The sequence below is a fragment of the Andrographis paniculata genome, unplaced genomic scaffold (assembly GCF_009805555.1).
Source record: "Andrographis paniculata isolate CXL003 unplaced genomic scaffold, ASM980555v1 Contig74END, whole genome shotgun sequence".
NCBI classification, from domain to species: domain Eukaryota; kingdom Viridiplantae; phylum Streptophyta; class Magnoliopsida; order Lamiales; family Acanthaceae; genus Andrographis; species Andrographis paniculata.
The window spans coordinates 3,970,224-3,986,856 of record NW_026137611.1 but is presented as its reverse complement, the minus strand read 5'-3'; the positions used below and the strand labels follow the sequence as shown (position 1 = coordinate 3,986,856).

Genomic DNA, 16,633 nt, shown 5'->3' with positions numbered 1-16,633 from the left:
GGACATCCCTTAAATCGGTTTTTCCTTGCAGTCGTGAAGGATTTCTTAATCATTGCTTGCCCTTTTTCCATGAATAAGTCCCTAATAAGAAACTCGTGGCTAGGGTCCCATCGATAATAATATGTATTTCAAGAATATTAATTTAAGATGATTATACTTAAATTGAAAATAAATATTAATAACAAATATATACATACCTGGAACATCCTAAACCATTCGTATTGTTTATATTGCGGAACTTGTGAGAAATAAATCCAATCTCCTGTAAAATTTCTCCCCCATATATTTGAGATGATTGAAATAATCTCATCAATAGAACTGCATATCCAAAACTACCTTGATATAAGCATAAATTAATATGTAGTAAGCACCAATTAAAACTTTTATTAACTTACTCGAAATTATATGGAGTAATCCACTGACGGTTATCGGGTTGATTACTATTGAATCTTTGATTATTTTCGTTGGGGCCATCTCCATGGGTGGCATAGGAAAAGGTGGAGGTTGATTATCCATTCACTAAAAACACAACTAAAATGAAACTGAGTATTTATAGCTCCGAAACGATAAAATTTTCACAACTCAAATGCTTTAGACTAAAATAGCGGAAGTGGAAGTGGTAACAAAAATGGTGCACATTTAATAATAAATATGATCCCGGAAGAACATCCGAACATCCATCTCACTCACAGGATCTTTGTCCGCCATGATTTATAATGAATTTATTTGATCTTCGACAGTTTTTTAAACTTGGTAAACAAAGTTTTGTCATATTTTTGTATGGCCAGCATAAAAAAAGGGCTATCACAAGATGTCACGATTATATATTGTATATATATAAGTATGTGATGCGTATGCTTTGTACTTGTGGAGGAAGCACCGGACACTTTCAACAAAATACTGATACGATGGACGTTCGTCTGCTACTAGTTCTCCGAGTGTGGGGATGATTGAGAATGAGTAATAATCATACCTAAAAATCATTATACATACTGCATAAATGTGACTATGATAAAAGATACAACAGGGCATGAAATATTGGGGCGCTCAAAATCATATAAAACTCCAAGGAACATGCATAAGAATATATTATGCATCATATAGTCTAGAACCCATCAAAATCTTCCTACTAATATATTCAGTACAAATGGATATATTCAATACAAAATCATGCTTAATTTTAAAGGGTATTAAAATTACCCGCCGTGTAACACCCAATGTTTGCATTGCTACACTTGAGGTTGGCGTGGATCTCAACTCGGTGTTCTCTTGGACATCTAATTGGCAAATGATAAGTTAAAATAATGAATACTTCTGAACATGAAAAATAGTGATCTCACTTTCAATAGTTGATTAAAGTTGAATAAGAATGATTGCATACCTAACAAATTGGATGGGCCGGATATTTTAACATTTGATTTTGAGTCCTCAGTTCTCAAACATAAGCAGATATTAACTATGTTTTGCACATAATGACAAAAACATACATAGAATGAGAACTTCTAGGACAAACCTGATAATACCACATGAAGAGCCTTTCAGATGCTAAATGCCAAGAGAGAGTTTTTGCAGCAACAACGCCTAAACCAAATGTCACTAATGGAATTAGCTAACCAAACATCTAGCACAGTTGCAAAGATTATGGCTGAAATTATAATTGTATACTTGTGCTAGATATAATTAGTATTAATTACTGTTAGAATTTCAGAGCAAGGAAAGCAAGTACCTACTGCGCAAATTGTTGGCACCACAACAAGGTTTTCGATGCATTATCGTTGGCCATGGCTAGCCAATAAATCAAGTTAGCATATCACATTAGGGCTTTGAAAAATGCCAAAATAATGATATTTCTACATTATTAGTTACATAATATTCTTAATATAAGAATCAGACATATTCAATGGAATAGTACACATCAAAATATAAATCAAATTCTTGAAAAGAAATAATAAACATCAAAGCATATTTGCAGAAATATATGCGAACTTCGTGATCCAAATTTACGATCAGAGAGGGAAATTTTGCGCACCAGCTAGAGAGGGAACAGAGCAGAGTAGGGATTCGATTTACGCAGAGAAGATTACCTGTCCGGTGGAGAAAGTAACGGAGAAGAGGAGAAAGTAATGGAGAAGAAGAAACACAGTGAAATAAAAAAGACAGGGAAGAAAAAAGTGGGGGAGGCAGCGACCAGGAGAGTGTGTTGTGGGTAGGGTTCGACTGTATTTATTTAGTTGAGGTGCGGTGGTTCGCGTCTTTTTATATTTTTAAAAAATAATTTATAAGATAGGCGCCAAAATTTGTACCTCTATTTTTTTATTTAAAAATTAATTTTGGTTTACGTATTTTATTTTTAAAATAAATATAATTGAGGGCGGTTGTTAGCGTTTGTTTATTATTTTAAAAAATAATTTATAATATAGGCACGAAAAACCGTGTCTCTATTTTAAAAATTAATTTAATAATCTATTTTATTTTTAAAATTAATATAGCTTAAAAAATAATTTGCAAAAACTGTCTCTATTTTTTATTTGAAAATTAATTTAAGTCATGCATTTATTTCTAAAATTAATATAGTTGAGGCGCGGTAGTTCGAGCCTCTATTTTTTATTTAAAAATTTATTTATTCTCATTCATTTTATTTTAAAATTAATATAGTTGAGGTGCGGTGGTTCGCACCTCTTTTTAATTAAAAAATAATTTAAAAGAGAGGCGCGAAAAATCATGCCTCTATTTTAAAAATTAATTTAATCATCCATTTTATTTTTAAAATTAATATAGCGTGCGATTTTTTATTTTATAAAATAATTTAAAAAATTAATATAGTTTAGGCGTGGTTTTTTAGTCTATTTTTTAATTTAAAAAATAATTTACGGAAAACGGCATCTATTTTTTTATTTGAAAAATTAAATTTAACTCTTGCATTTATTTCTAAAATTAATAGAGTTGAGGCGCGGTGGTTTGCGCCTTTATTTTTTATTTTAAAAAATAATTTATAATTGTGCATTTTATTTTAAAATTAATATAGTTGAAGCGCAGTGGTTCGCGCCTCTTTTTAATTAAAAAATAATTTAAAAGAGAGGCGTGAACAACCGTGCCTCATTGTTTTTAAAAGAAAATAATTAAAATTTACGCACGGAAGATTGCTATTTATGATAAAATATTAATTATTTTCTTATATTAAAAATAATAAGGCGCGATATTCCGCGCGAAATTTATTTTATTATTAATTTGACACGGGTTTCGGTTACTATATGTTCCGAGCCACGTTGCACCTTATTATCCGTGCCCTTTCCCTCTTTTCGGGTAGTGATTAATCAAACATCATATACAATAAATAAATAATAGTTATTTATTTCTTCCAAATTAATCTAATTAATTTGGTACACCGGCCCGTCGCATTTTTACTCACAAAATAATCGATTGCAAAATAACCGATTATCCAACATTCTCCCACGTGAGTGGAAATTTCTATAAAGGAAAGAAGCCCAACTCAATACCTATGAGACATTGACACATCAGAAGATGTAGTTTTTTGCTTTAAAGCTTTCATAGTCAATATTACAGAGTGTACTGGTGGCCCAGTTGACGTGATGCATTGAACTGTTCCACCTTTGCGTGCACTTAGTCAATAATATTGATGTGTCGCTATCTCAGTCTCAACTTTATTATCACGTTTTGATCTATTTCGGCCATGGATCTCGTCTTTGGATTTATAAGTGTGGTGTTTGAAGCGGCCCACACTTCGCACTTATATAGGTAATTCTATATCAAGGTATCTAACTCACACCTTTAGGATCATTAAGAGTCATTGACTCAACCTCACCACTTTTGCACATTATAACACTCATTGTTTTTCAAGGAATTGTAATTGAGTGTTTGTGCCGGACTCTCACAACTTAGTTTTTCCATTGAACAAGGGTTTGAGATTTTCAAGTGATTTGGTTGGGTTACCACTGTAATTTTCTTTATCTTGTGGATTTCAAATCCATTCCCTTTAACAGTTTGTACATTTGATCTCTCTGCAACCCTTTGGTTAGCGGATCCACTAGGTTTATTGATTTTACATATTCAATAGTCAAAACCCCACTGGTAATCAAATGCCTTACAGTGTTATGTCAACATCGGATATGTCGGGATTTACTGTTGTAAATTTCATTTTTAGCCCTTGCTATTGCAGTTTGGCTATCACAGTAAATCATTACGGGAGGTATTGATTTAGTCCAGTATGGAATATCATCCATGAAGTTTCTCAGCCATTCGGCTTCTTTGCCAACTTTGTCCAAGGCGTTGAAGTCCGATTCCACTGTGGACTGTGCAATGCACGTTTGTTTTGTGGTTTCCACAAAACAATTCCTCCTTCAATCGTAAATACATACCCACTTGTAGACAGTGAGTCTTTTGCATCGGATATCCAATTTGCATTGCAGTACCCTTCGAGTAACGGTGAATATTTCCCGTAGTATATGCCAAAATTTAGAGTAAATTTAAGATAACTTAATACTCTTACCAGCGCTTTCCAGTGTTCATGACTGGGGCTGCTAATGTATCGACTCAGCTTGTTTACAGGGCAAGCCAGGTCAGACCTTGTACAATTTGTTAAGTACATTAGGCTTCCAATAATTTTGGCATAGTCTTCTTGAGCTACTGGGTCTCCCATATTCTTGCTCAAGTGTATGTTGAGGTCCATTGGGGTTTTCACTGGAGTATTTTCGTAGGCATTGAACTTTCTTAGTATTTTTTCCACATAGTGAGACTAAGTCAGAACAATACCTTCGTCTTGTCTTAGAATCTTCATTCCAAGGATGACGTGGCTAGCCCTAAATCTTTTATGTCGAAGTTACAACTCAACATGCATTTGACCTAATTGATCAGATTGACCTCTTTAGCCATGATCAGTAGGTCATCTACATAGAGACGTATTATGATAAAACCGGAAGGTGTTTCTTTGATGTAGACACACTTATGATAGTCATTTATTTTAAAACCATTTGATAACATAACATTATCAAATCTAAAGTGCCATTGTAAAGGTGCTTATTTTAGCCCATACAAAAACTTTATCAGTTTGTACACCTTTTTCTGTTGGCTAGGAACGACATATCCTTCCAGTTGTTCTATATATATCTCATCTTCTAATTCACCATTTAGAAAAGTAGTTTTCACATCCATTTGGTGAATCTCAAGATTGTTCAAAGACGCAATCGGAAGAAGCATTCGAATGGATGTTATCCTGGTTACCGGTGAATATGTGTCGAAGAAGTCAAACCCTTTGGTTTTTCTATAGCCTTTTACTATGAGACTGGCTTTGTATTTGTCAATAGACCCATCAGCCTTGAGTTTAACACCCAAGTGTTATTATGCATTATTGATTCTATTTCACTATCTATTGCTTCCTTCCAAAAAGGAATATCAGGACTAGATAGTTCTTCCTTGACCGTTGCGGGATTATTATCTAACATATACATAACAAAATCCAAACCAAATGTTTTCTTGACCCTTGTCCTTTTGTTATGCCTAGGCTCTGAAGCCTCTTGATCAAGGCTATTGGCCATTTATCTTTTTTACGCTCTGTAGTTCTTCATCTACGGATTTTGGGTTGGACTACATCATTTCCTTACAAGGGTAGCTATTTTCAAAGAATGTGGCATTCCTTGATTCTATCGTAGTTCCCTCGGTCATCCCAGGGATTTCCGATTTTTGAATTATGAAACGATGAGCACTATTGTTTAGTGTGTATCCGATAAATATGCAATCTACTATTTTTGGGCCGATAGAAACTTGCTTTGGAGGCGGAACTTCCACTTTTGCTAAGCACCCCCATACTTTGAAGTATTTGTATGTGGATTTCTTGCATTTCTATAGTTTGTAAGGGGTGACATCTTTATCCTTAAGTGGAATCTTATCCAGGATATAATTTGCATCAGTACCCCCTTCCCCTACAGGTTTTGGGGAAGTCCTGAACTTATCAAAAAGGCATTCATCATTTCCTTAAGTGTTTGATTTTTGCATTATGCAACACCGTTCGATTGAGGTGAATATGGAGTCGTCTGATGAATTATGCCACTTTTGTTACATAATTTTTCAAACAGGGCCACATATTCGCCACATCTATCACTTTGAATTGTCTTAATTTTACAGTCAAATTGATTTTCTACCTTGGTTTTGAAATTCTTGAAGGCCTCGATTGCTTCACTCTTTTCCTTTAATAAGTAAATATAGCAATACTTTGTTCAGTCATCGATAAAGGTAATGAAATATTTCTTTACACCTCTAGTCTGCACAAATTTTAAATCACATACATCGGTGTGAATTAACTCTAATGGCTTAGTTTTTCTTTCGACGGACGGTTAGGGTAATTTTGCCATTTTGGCCTCCACGCAAACTTCACATTTGTTTTGAGTGTTCACCTCTTTTATATTTAGTAAATTCATATTTACTAATCTTTTTATAGCATTTAGGTTTACATGACCTAATCTACAATGCCATAAATCAGAACATTCGATCAACTACGAAGAAGAAGCAATATTTTTATTATCAATAGGTGGTGCTCGGCGCACGGCCATTACATTCAATTTGAACAGCCCATTTGTAAGATGACCCCTAGTTAAGAACATCTCATTTTTCGATAATATAAATTTATCTGCTACAAAGACAAGTTTAAAACTATGCATAACTAGTAGTGATCTTGAGATGAGATTTTTCCGAATGTCTGGCGCCTGCAGGACATCTTTCAGGGTTAGCTCTTTTCCATAGGTCATCTTCAGCACCACGTTCCCTACGCCTTGGACCTCAAAAGTTGCGTGATTTCCCATGTGCAACTTCCTCCCTTCGGTCTCCTTACAGGTAGAGAAGTTTGTTTTGTCGGAGCAAATATGGTAGGTTGCTCCGGTGTCAATATACCAAGCTCTCAGACTTTTCACATTATTTTTTTCATACACAACAGGGACAAGGTCGTCACTATTGAGATCAAGATCAGTCCGGTGGCTCGTCTCGACCAGTTGGGAAATTGGCTTCTTCTTTTTTGGTGTCTTGCAGTCCTTAACCCGGTGTCCTATTTTACCACAGTTAAAACAGTTACCTGTAAACTTGGACTGTTTGGCTTTGCCCTTATTCGTTTGAGTTGGGCGTGCACATTTTTTTGAGGGATCTCCGACCAAGTTGGCTTTAGCAATATCTCCACTTTTCTCATTGTGCTGTTTTATGTTGTCTTTCTCTATCCGGATTCGGACAATCAAATCTTCAAGCCCCATTTGCTTTAGCTCATGCTTCAACCCATGCTTGAAGTTGCTCCAACTCAAGGGGAATTTCACGATCATCACACTCATGATGAACTTTTCTAGTAGTGGCATCTCCTTGTCGATAACAGAGTGAACAATGTGTTGAAATTCTTCAACTTATTCGATGACAGACTTGCCATCTATCATTTTATAGTCCATAAACGGGCCACAAAAAATATTTTAGACCCGACATTCTCGGACTTATATTTTTTCTTAAGGGAATCCCACAACCCTTTCGCACTCTTTATTTTGCAATATACATTATAAAAAGAGTTAGAGAGACTACCTAATATAGTATTTCGTATCATGTAGTTTTCATGTGCCCACGATGCATAATTCGTATGCGTCTGCTGGTCCGCACAGGGCTCTAGGGTGATTGGGCCATCGTGCAACACGAACATGGCAAACTCAATCGCAGTCAGGTAGAAGAGCATCTTCTCCTACCACCTCTTAAAGTCCACTCCCGTGAATCGTTGTGAAACTTGTACATAGGGCATCATCCGTGGGCCAAGCCCAGGACCAACAGTTTGGGCCGCGAATGAGGCAGAGGGTGCGGCCACAAACCATAGAAAGCCCCCACATCCCCTTAGGGCAAATCCAAAAAATATAGGACTACCCATAAATGGAACTGGCTCAAGTGGAGGAGCGACTACCTTGACTGCGGCTCCGGTGACTCATCCAACGGTGGTTCCGGTGACTCCTCTGGCGGTGGCTCTGGCGAATCCTACGGCGGTTCCTCCGGCGACTTCTCCGGTGGCGGTTCCAGCGGCTCCTCCGGTAGCGACTTCGGAAGGGGTTGACATTCTCGCAAAGTAATATCTAATTTTCGATTGTTGAAATATATGGGTATCGCGAGAATAAACTCTACTGTGAAATCGAGTCGAGGATGGATCATCTTTCCGAAAATTAGATACGCCCCGGTAGTGCCTTCGGTGGCTGGCGTTCTAACCCAAAGATAAAATGGTTTCCGTTCCAATGAGAGTGACACATCTAATCGTTGGAGCTCCGGCAAACAAAAACGAGAAAGAAACTGAGCTGGGGAGGTTTCCGAAAAGTTAGAATAGATGAGAGAGTTGTTGGTGTTGGTATTAGGATGAAAGGGGGAGACCCTTTATATAGACGTCTCCACTCGGCCAAAATGGCAGGGGATCAATTACGATCATAATTACGACCTTAATTATCGATGTAATTTATTTTAAATTCAATTCTTCCGTTTGAAGTAGTCGTAATTGATTCTAATTACAAACTTTCTGTTTGTGACGATCGTAATTTATTATAATTTCAAACCTTTCGTTTGAAACAATTGCAATTTATTCTAATTTCAAACATTCCATTTGAGGTTATAATAAATCTATCAAACGGATAATATTTTATCCAAATAATACTGCGATTAGGTCATATACCTGGGTTTAATTTGGGTTTGTACAATTTGGTTTGTCTCGAGACAGACAAAATAGCCAAAATATTAACCAAACCCCATATACAATAAATAAATAATATTTATTTATTTCTTTCAAATTAATCTAATTAATTTGATACACCGATTCGTCATATTTTCACTCACAAAATAATCGATTGTAGAATAACCGAATATCCAACACCCTCTTTGTCGATGCCGGCGGCATATGATGTTTCTTAGTTGCACAATTATTGGGTGGGCAGAAGAAATGATATGCTTAGAAGATCCGTGATGCTAGATTGCTCAACAGCTGCCGGAAAAGCTCCTTCCAAAATGGTGCCTACTCCCATACTTGAAAAGGCATCAATGGAGTATTCACTTTCATGGTGAACATGTGGGGTGGTTGCAATGAGAAGTAGATTTGGGTATTACTACGGCGCTTGGGAAGCTCTTTCAACACTTTTTCCTATTCTCTAGTTCTGTGGCAATCCAAAAGACGTCTATCCCATCGACTATTATATTCAACCTTTCTCGACCTCGGCATTCTTGTTCAGTATGGTCACCTGGCTAGCCATATTGAAAGGGCACAGAGGAGGAAATAGTGATTGAATATGATGACTGAGTCACGTCAAAGTTAAATAATAGTAAAAAAAATTAAAATAATAGCAAATAAATACAAATTAAATAATTAAAGTTAAATTGTAAAAAAATAAATATAATTAATAAATATATATATATATTAAACTTTTTTTATTATATTTCCTCTTCATTTCTTTGCTCATTGAGAGAATAAAATTTTAAAAAATGAGAAAAGATTTATTTCATATCTTAAATTCTTTATTTCAACCAAAGAAAATAAAATAAAAGTGCAGTTAATATTTATAAAATGAAATTGAAGAAAAATAATAATAATAAATGAAATTACACAAAAAATAAATTATCAAAGAATAAATATTACTCCCTTGTCCGCCAAAATTATATTTAAAATTACTCCCTTGTCCGCCAATTTATTAATTTTTTTTTTAAATTGAAAATTCATTAAGAAATATAATTTGAAAGAATCAAATAGATTTTAATGAGTGAAAATTCATAAAAACATATTGTTGGTAACTTTTTTTCAATAATAAATTAGATGCTATATTTTTTTTCAGATTATATTAGTATAATTTTTTAAAATATAAAAATTAAGAGTTTATTCTGTTAATATTTTTTTGTGAATGATTCCATAAGAACATCTCTAACCAATGGCACTGAGTTGGCAAAAATGGAGTTTGCCTATTCCAATCGGCACCTAATTTAGCATCATAAGATGACGTTGCTACAGTGTTAACACCGTTGGTATTGTTATTGTTTCTTTTGCATATTAATTCTTTTATTTCTTTTTAATTTTTTAAAAAATAATGTTAGTTGTAAATATAAAAGTGGTCAAAAATAACATGTAAAATATTAATTTTATTTAAAATTATAAATTTATTATAAATTTTAATAAGTAGTATATAATAGTTATTATTATTTTTAATATTAAATTATTCGAATTTGTGTGTTTATTGGTATTTAGAAATTTAAATGTTGAAATAAAGTTGGATTAATGCATTGCCAAAAGAATTTTTGTTGCCTATAATTTTATTAAAAAAATTAGTTGAAAAAATTACTATTTTCATTCGTCATAGTTGAAATTAAATATAATTTTTTTTCTTAAAAAAATAAATATTGAAATAAATATATATAAAAAATATGATTGAAAAATATGCAGATTTGTGTGGTATTTTAAAATAAATTTAAGTTATATTTGTACAAATAAATAATTGATAAATTCAAACTTTTAAAAAAATTAAAATTTAAAATTTTGTGTAATAGTTAATTAATTAATTTTTTCTAATTATTTTTATTAAAAGTAATGAGTTCTTAAAAAAATAATATGTACCTCTTAAATGTAATTATTAATAGAGTAATAAGTCTTGTTATAATAAAAATTTATAAGATTGATAAATACTTATATAGGTGATTATAACATCTACCAGATGTCCTTATTTATTTATACTTTCAAAGAGAAAAAAAAAAAGTAAAAAATTTATTTATTCTCAAATTTAATTATTTTTTTATGCAAACAAACAAATAAGAAAAAATTAAGAAAAGATATTTGTCTTTTACTGTCTCTATTCTTTTATACCAAATAAATTTTACAGATATTTTATTTTTTTTATTCTCTTTATCGAATGCATCTTCCATTATTTTTATTTTTATTTTTATTTTTTATTTTTATTTTTATTTTTATTTTTATTTTTTGTTGTAAGAAAAAAGGATAAATTAATTTCAGACATATAAAAATGCCGATATGGATAGGAGGTACATAAAATACTAATAAATGAAATTCATTGAATTGTTGAAACTTGGAAGGCAGTCCCACTTTGATCCATTCTTCCTTTCCCCTCAAGAACCTGCATCTTCAACTTCAACTTCAATCTCACACGCCTTCTCCACTTCTTGTTTGCTCACCTACCTTACCCTAATCTGATCCCTTCTTCCTCTCCTCTACTTTCGTACTGTTGCCATTATCGATTAACTTAAGGAAAACCAGAGGAATAATCCAATTTTAGGGTAAGAATCATCTCGCTCTTTTGTGGATCTTCCAGTTTTTTAATCTTCCAAGTTCTTTTATTTGTCGCTTTGCGTCTCAATTTCAGCCACGTATCGCGATTTAAATATTTCACGAATTATTTCTGATTTGGGATTAGGTTCTGTTTCAGTGTACAATCGATATGAATTACGCGTGTATGTGATGGATGATTTATGAGGTTTCTTTAATGCGATTGTGTTTCTAGGGTTTAATCGATCGATTATTTCGAAGAGATTGTTATGACTCATGTGTATGGGAATGAGGCTTCTAGCTCGAGCACTAGCTTGAATAGCTCACAGGATACAGAGGATGATCACACGATTGCCGCAATGTTAGCCGAGGATGAGAAATTAAGGTTTGATGGGAAGCTTGGCAAAAGGCTTTCTCATTTGGATTCGATCCCGGTATGTGTATGATCAGCGTAATTGTTATTGGTTTCTGTCTTTGATTTGTGGTTTCTATGGATTCGTGATTAATTAGGAATTCTTTCTTTCTTTTGGAACTTTGATTTCAAAATGGGAAGCTTGAGATGAATTGCTAGTTTATTTGCAGCTTCAATGAACAGATTCCAATCCAATGATTGGAATCATTCTTGATTGAGGAAATTCGATACGAATGTGTTGATTGGAATATAAACGGCAGTACGAGAATACATGCGTATTCGATTGTCTTTTTGGGTAGTTTTCATTTGGTTTTTTGTTGTTAGTTGTTAATTTCCACTCGCATTTCGAATAAGTGATTGCTTTCTAGAATCTATTCAATGGTTTTATACCGCTTAATTTAAGATTCTTTAGCTGTAACTTTATGTAATTTGAAGCTCAAAATTTTTCGGTTCATTATTATGCAAGCTTACTGGTTAGTGAAATTTGCAGCACACCCCTCGGGTTATTGGGGATATACCGGATCCAAATCATGCAACCTTAGACCATGAGAGGCTAGCCGAGAGGTTATCTTTCTTCTCCAAACTTTTACGTGCATACGTTGCTTCTATCAGTTTTATACGTTTGGTTAGAAGACAGTTCGGGAACATACTTATGATGCTAAGATTAAAGTAAATCAAGAAAACTAATTCTAATCATAAAAAGAGGATGAATTATTGTTGATTTCCCTTTCTCGAATCTAATAAGCTATTGGTAATTGGAAAGCATCGTTAGTGAGGATTAGCGTTGTGATTTCAAAAACGCCAAAACCGGGTGGCTATTACAATTTTAGCAAGAAAATATGAATCAAAGAATGTGAAATTCATGCACGGGAGTTTGCTAGGCTGATATACTATTTTGTGGCTATTGTGTCTCCCGTTTTTATTTTAGTTAATAGTTACGCCTTTTTTAAAAATGTTTCTATCCATATTAGGCAGGCTATTCATACATTTAAATATGGTCAGGATGTCGATTTATGGCTTAGCTGAAATGCAAATCGAAGGAGACGGAAATTGCCAGGTTGGTTTTAATGCTCTCAACACATTTTGTAGCGTTCCCTTGATGGAGCTTATTGTTATGTCTATTTGTAGTTTTGATTTTGTTGCGCTGCGCTCTTTGAAGTTGGATGATTCATGTCATGCTATTGTTATCCTGATTGCTGCATATAGCTGATGTTTTAAAACCTTAGTACTGGCATTTGTGTTTAGGATAATCTGTCTCTGGCTGATTTATCGTTTTTATGGTTCCGTTTCAGTTTCGAGCCCTTGCGGACCAGCTATTTCAAAATCCCGATCATCACAAGTACATAAGAAAGAAGGTTTGCAAACAGGTGAAATTCAGCTCAATCGTTGCCAAAATTGTTTCGATCTATAGTTTTTTGCCATATTACGTTATTTTCGTTACAAATCAACCTCAACATTACCACTCGATTCACAAACATTGGACTATTTTGCAGCTGAAACGCCACAGAAAGCTATATGAAAGCTATGTCCCCATGAAATACAGTCGCTATGTGAGGAAGATGAAACGGTATGGTGCTCGACACTTTTCGCGACTTTCGCAGTCCCTATCATTTGTAATTTTGTTTTTAACTTAAACTCTTTTTCTTTGTGCTAATAGATTGGGAGAGTGGGGCGATCACGTGACTCTACAAGCAGCTGCGGATCGAGTAAGTCGCATTTTACATAACCGTATTAGTCTTAGCATCGCCATGAACACATGAATTCGGCTACGTCGTTTCATACCTACGATTATATTATAATATGTCGCTGCCATTATTGAACTCTGTAGTTTGAAGCCAAAATCTGTTTGGTCACTTCTTTTCGCGACTCGGGCTACATCGAAATCCTTCCAAAAATCGGAAATCCCACTAAAGGCATGTTATTGCACACTCTCTGCTTTTCATTGTTTCAGACCGAAAAAACTTATTCAGCCACCCTTTCTACGCTTTCTTGCAGAGCTGTGGCTGAGCTTTTGGAGCGAAGTTCATTACAACTCTATATACCAAGCTGGAGGTAACGAACATGAGCCCCCCCCCCCCCCCCCCCCCCCCCCCCCGGGTTATTACATTGACGCCCTCCTTAAACATGTAAAAAGATTTATTTTTAAATGGTTTTGTTGCTTACCTTCTATTTGCATTTGACAGAGGTTCCTACGAGACCATACCGGAAAAAGCATTGGTTATTCTGATGATTGCCCCGGCGGAGACGACAACGGCGACAACAACAATGTAAGTTTAGCGGTTTACTTTGGAAATTACTTTTTTTTTTTTTAACAGCGGCATCTCTTGACACTATTGTCTTGGTGATAAATTTCTCTGAAGGAAAAATCTGCATATGATAAAATGTATTGTAATTAGTTCTTCTCTTCTTCTTCTTCCATGTGTATATTTATACTGCTCTTCGATATAGGCTTTGTTTGTCTTTTACTTGACAGATATTTATTTATTTTTCTTTAAAATATTATTATATAACAAATACTTTTTCTGTTGATTGGTAAGCATTTTGCTATCATTAAAATAAGTAATGTTTTTTAAATTTTGGGAAAAAATAAAAATATTTATTTTTTAAATACAAATAGTTATATGACTTGAATGTACGCCCACTCGAAAGTGCGCACTAGGTAGTAAGTCCAGGCCATCCCTTACCGGACACCCCTTAAGTATATTTTATTTAACTTGGGGGATTATTTTGTGTACTTGTAAATTAGCTACAGTTAATCAATTTTGACTTCATAATTTTCTATTGTAAATTGCTGATAATTGACATTACAGTTGGCATTAATTGAATATAATTACTCTTTTGTTTTAATTCAATAGTATTATTTTATTATTTTTGTTGGTCTCAAATAATAATTTATTTTTATAAATAATCATATTATTATAAAATTATTTTTATTGTTTATAAATACTCTCATGTTTTAATGCAATAGTTTTATTTTATTATTTTGTTTGTCTCAAATAATAATTTTATTTTTATAAATAATCCTATATCATAAAATTATTTTATTATTATTATACAAATATTATTATTTTTTAAATTTTAAACTAAAATACTCGTTGGGACAAAAAAGTTGTTTATTTATACTTTCTGTCAATTATTAATATAAGATCAATATTTTAAAAATTATGATACGATTCTTTATATATATATATTATATATTATATTTTATCATTTTATAAAATATAAAATTTAATATAAATATATTTTTATATTACTTAACAAATATAAATCAATTTAATTAAATTTCTAAAATCTGCAAATGGAATTCACTCAAAAATTTTTTATTTAAACATTTTCCTTTAATAAAAAAAAACTTTAAATTAATTATAAATAAATATATATAATTTTTATTTATTTGTATTATATAAAATTTTATTATCTTATATTAAATGATATTCATATTGTATATATTTTTATTTAGATATAATGTTAAAAATATTTAAAATATCAAGAACACTACTCATATAAAAAGTAATAAAATAATAACTTGATAATTATACTATCTAAAATACCGTATTTCTAAACAAATGGATCTGACCTGGGAAAGAGAAAATGGGGACGTTTGGTATAGAGAATGGAATTGCAGATAAACGGAAATGAAATAGAGAATGAGAATTCATTGCCCTGTTTGGTAAAACAGAGAATTCAAATGGAAAAATGTAACAGAGAATCAAATATCTTGTTTGGTGGCTATAAACAGAGAATTGCACAATATTTTTTTTTAAAAAAAATTTATATTTAAACAAATAAAAATCATACTTAAAAGTATATAAATTAATAATAAAAACAAAATTTATTAATCCAAAAAATCCTAAATAAAGTACTATAAAAATTATTAAATAAAATAAAATACTTCGGCATCTTAAATAAGCAAAGTAACTATATAAATATAAAATAATTATCACATGGAACCATCTACAAATGCTTTAATCATGCTAATTTTATCATCTTGATTCAGGGTAAGAAAAGCCCGTGCTCGCAACACATCCTTTTCAATCATATCAGCTGCTTTAAAACATTGTATGATATCAATGTCCGGTAAAATTCTTATCTCTTCATCAATTTTTTCGTACAGTTCACGAACTTCTAACTTTTCTTTGAGATTGACATTCAGAGATTCACCAACAATATCTCCAAATTTAACTAATACTTCTTTCATCTCTTTGCATGATTCCCGATATATTTCAAATCCGTCTGTGCTTTTACGTCTCTTACGTTGGCTTGCAACACTACCGATTGGTTTGTCAAATCGACGAATATCCTGATCAACTTCTTCAACAAACAAAGTTATCAGTATTGTTTGGAAAATTTCTTTGGGTCTCTTGGATGAGATCTTCTTCTCCAAGATCGGTTGCTTGACTACCCGTTGCTCGATCCTTACCAAAGATAGTACACAATTTATCATAGAACGGGAATGGCTTGCCTCGAAAATTTGCAGCACCTTTGTGAGACTACAAAACAATTATAAATAAATTTAAAATAAATATTATTTAAGATATGTATATTTAAGTATTTAGAAAATACCTTGATGTATTCGTCCCAAACACTTTCCTCAGCAATAACACAACTTTTTTCTTCATCCCAACCAAACCCACTCGTGTGCACCATATCATACACAATACTAAAGTGAGTCTTCCATGTTTTCATCCTAGATTTTATATGTGGTTCCGCTTTCAAACCGGAGTTAGGAAGACTTATATCTAGTAATTGTTGAACTCCATTTAAATAGCCCGGTTTAAAACCGTTGTCAGCACCCGCATACTTCCCAGATGCATGTAAATCCATCAATGCATCAATCAACTTAGTATCTTCCTAATTTGTCCATGTATGTTTGCTTCTTCCGATATTTCTTACTACATTTGAATTTGCCATATTTATATAAAAATATATAAACATAATAAACACATTTATATACACAA

At 32.8% G+C, this 16,633-nt stretch overlaps 1 protein-coding gene across 2 annotated transcripts; it reads left to right on the top strand.

The window, feature by feature from the left end:
* The first annotated feature begins 11,047 nt into the window (after positions 1 to 11,047).
* LOC127266182 (OVARIAN TUMOR DOMAIN-containing deubiquitinating enzyme 11) lies at positions 11,048 to 15,723 on the top strand. 2 transcript variants are annotated; one of them, XM_051296347.1, is made up of 11 exons: positions 11,048 to 11,274; positions 11,499 to 11,697; positions 12,166 to 12,239; positions 12,678 to 12,732; positions 12,968 to 13,042; positions 13,169 to 13,242; positions 13,333 to 13,381; positions 13,504 to 13,588; positions 13,671 to 13,727; positions 13,859 to 13,942; positions 15,673 to 15,723. In XM_051296347.1, exons 2-10 carry the CDS (start codon positions 11,533 to 11,535, stop codon positions 13,900 to 13,902), a joined length of 678 nt encoding a protein of 225 aa, XP_051152304.1. In that variant the 5' UTR covers positions 11,048 to 11,274; positions 11,499 to 11,532; the 3' UTR covers positions 13,903 to 13,942; positions 15,673 to 15,723. The 2 variants fall into 2 exon arrangements, with proteins under 2 accessions (XP_051152304.1, XP_051152303.1); XM_051296346.1 differs by lacking the exon at positions 15,673 to 15,723 and having other exon boundaries at positions 13,859 to 14,140.
* Positions 15,724 to 16,633: the final 910 nt, after the last annotated feature.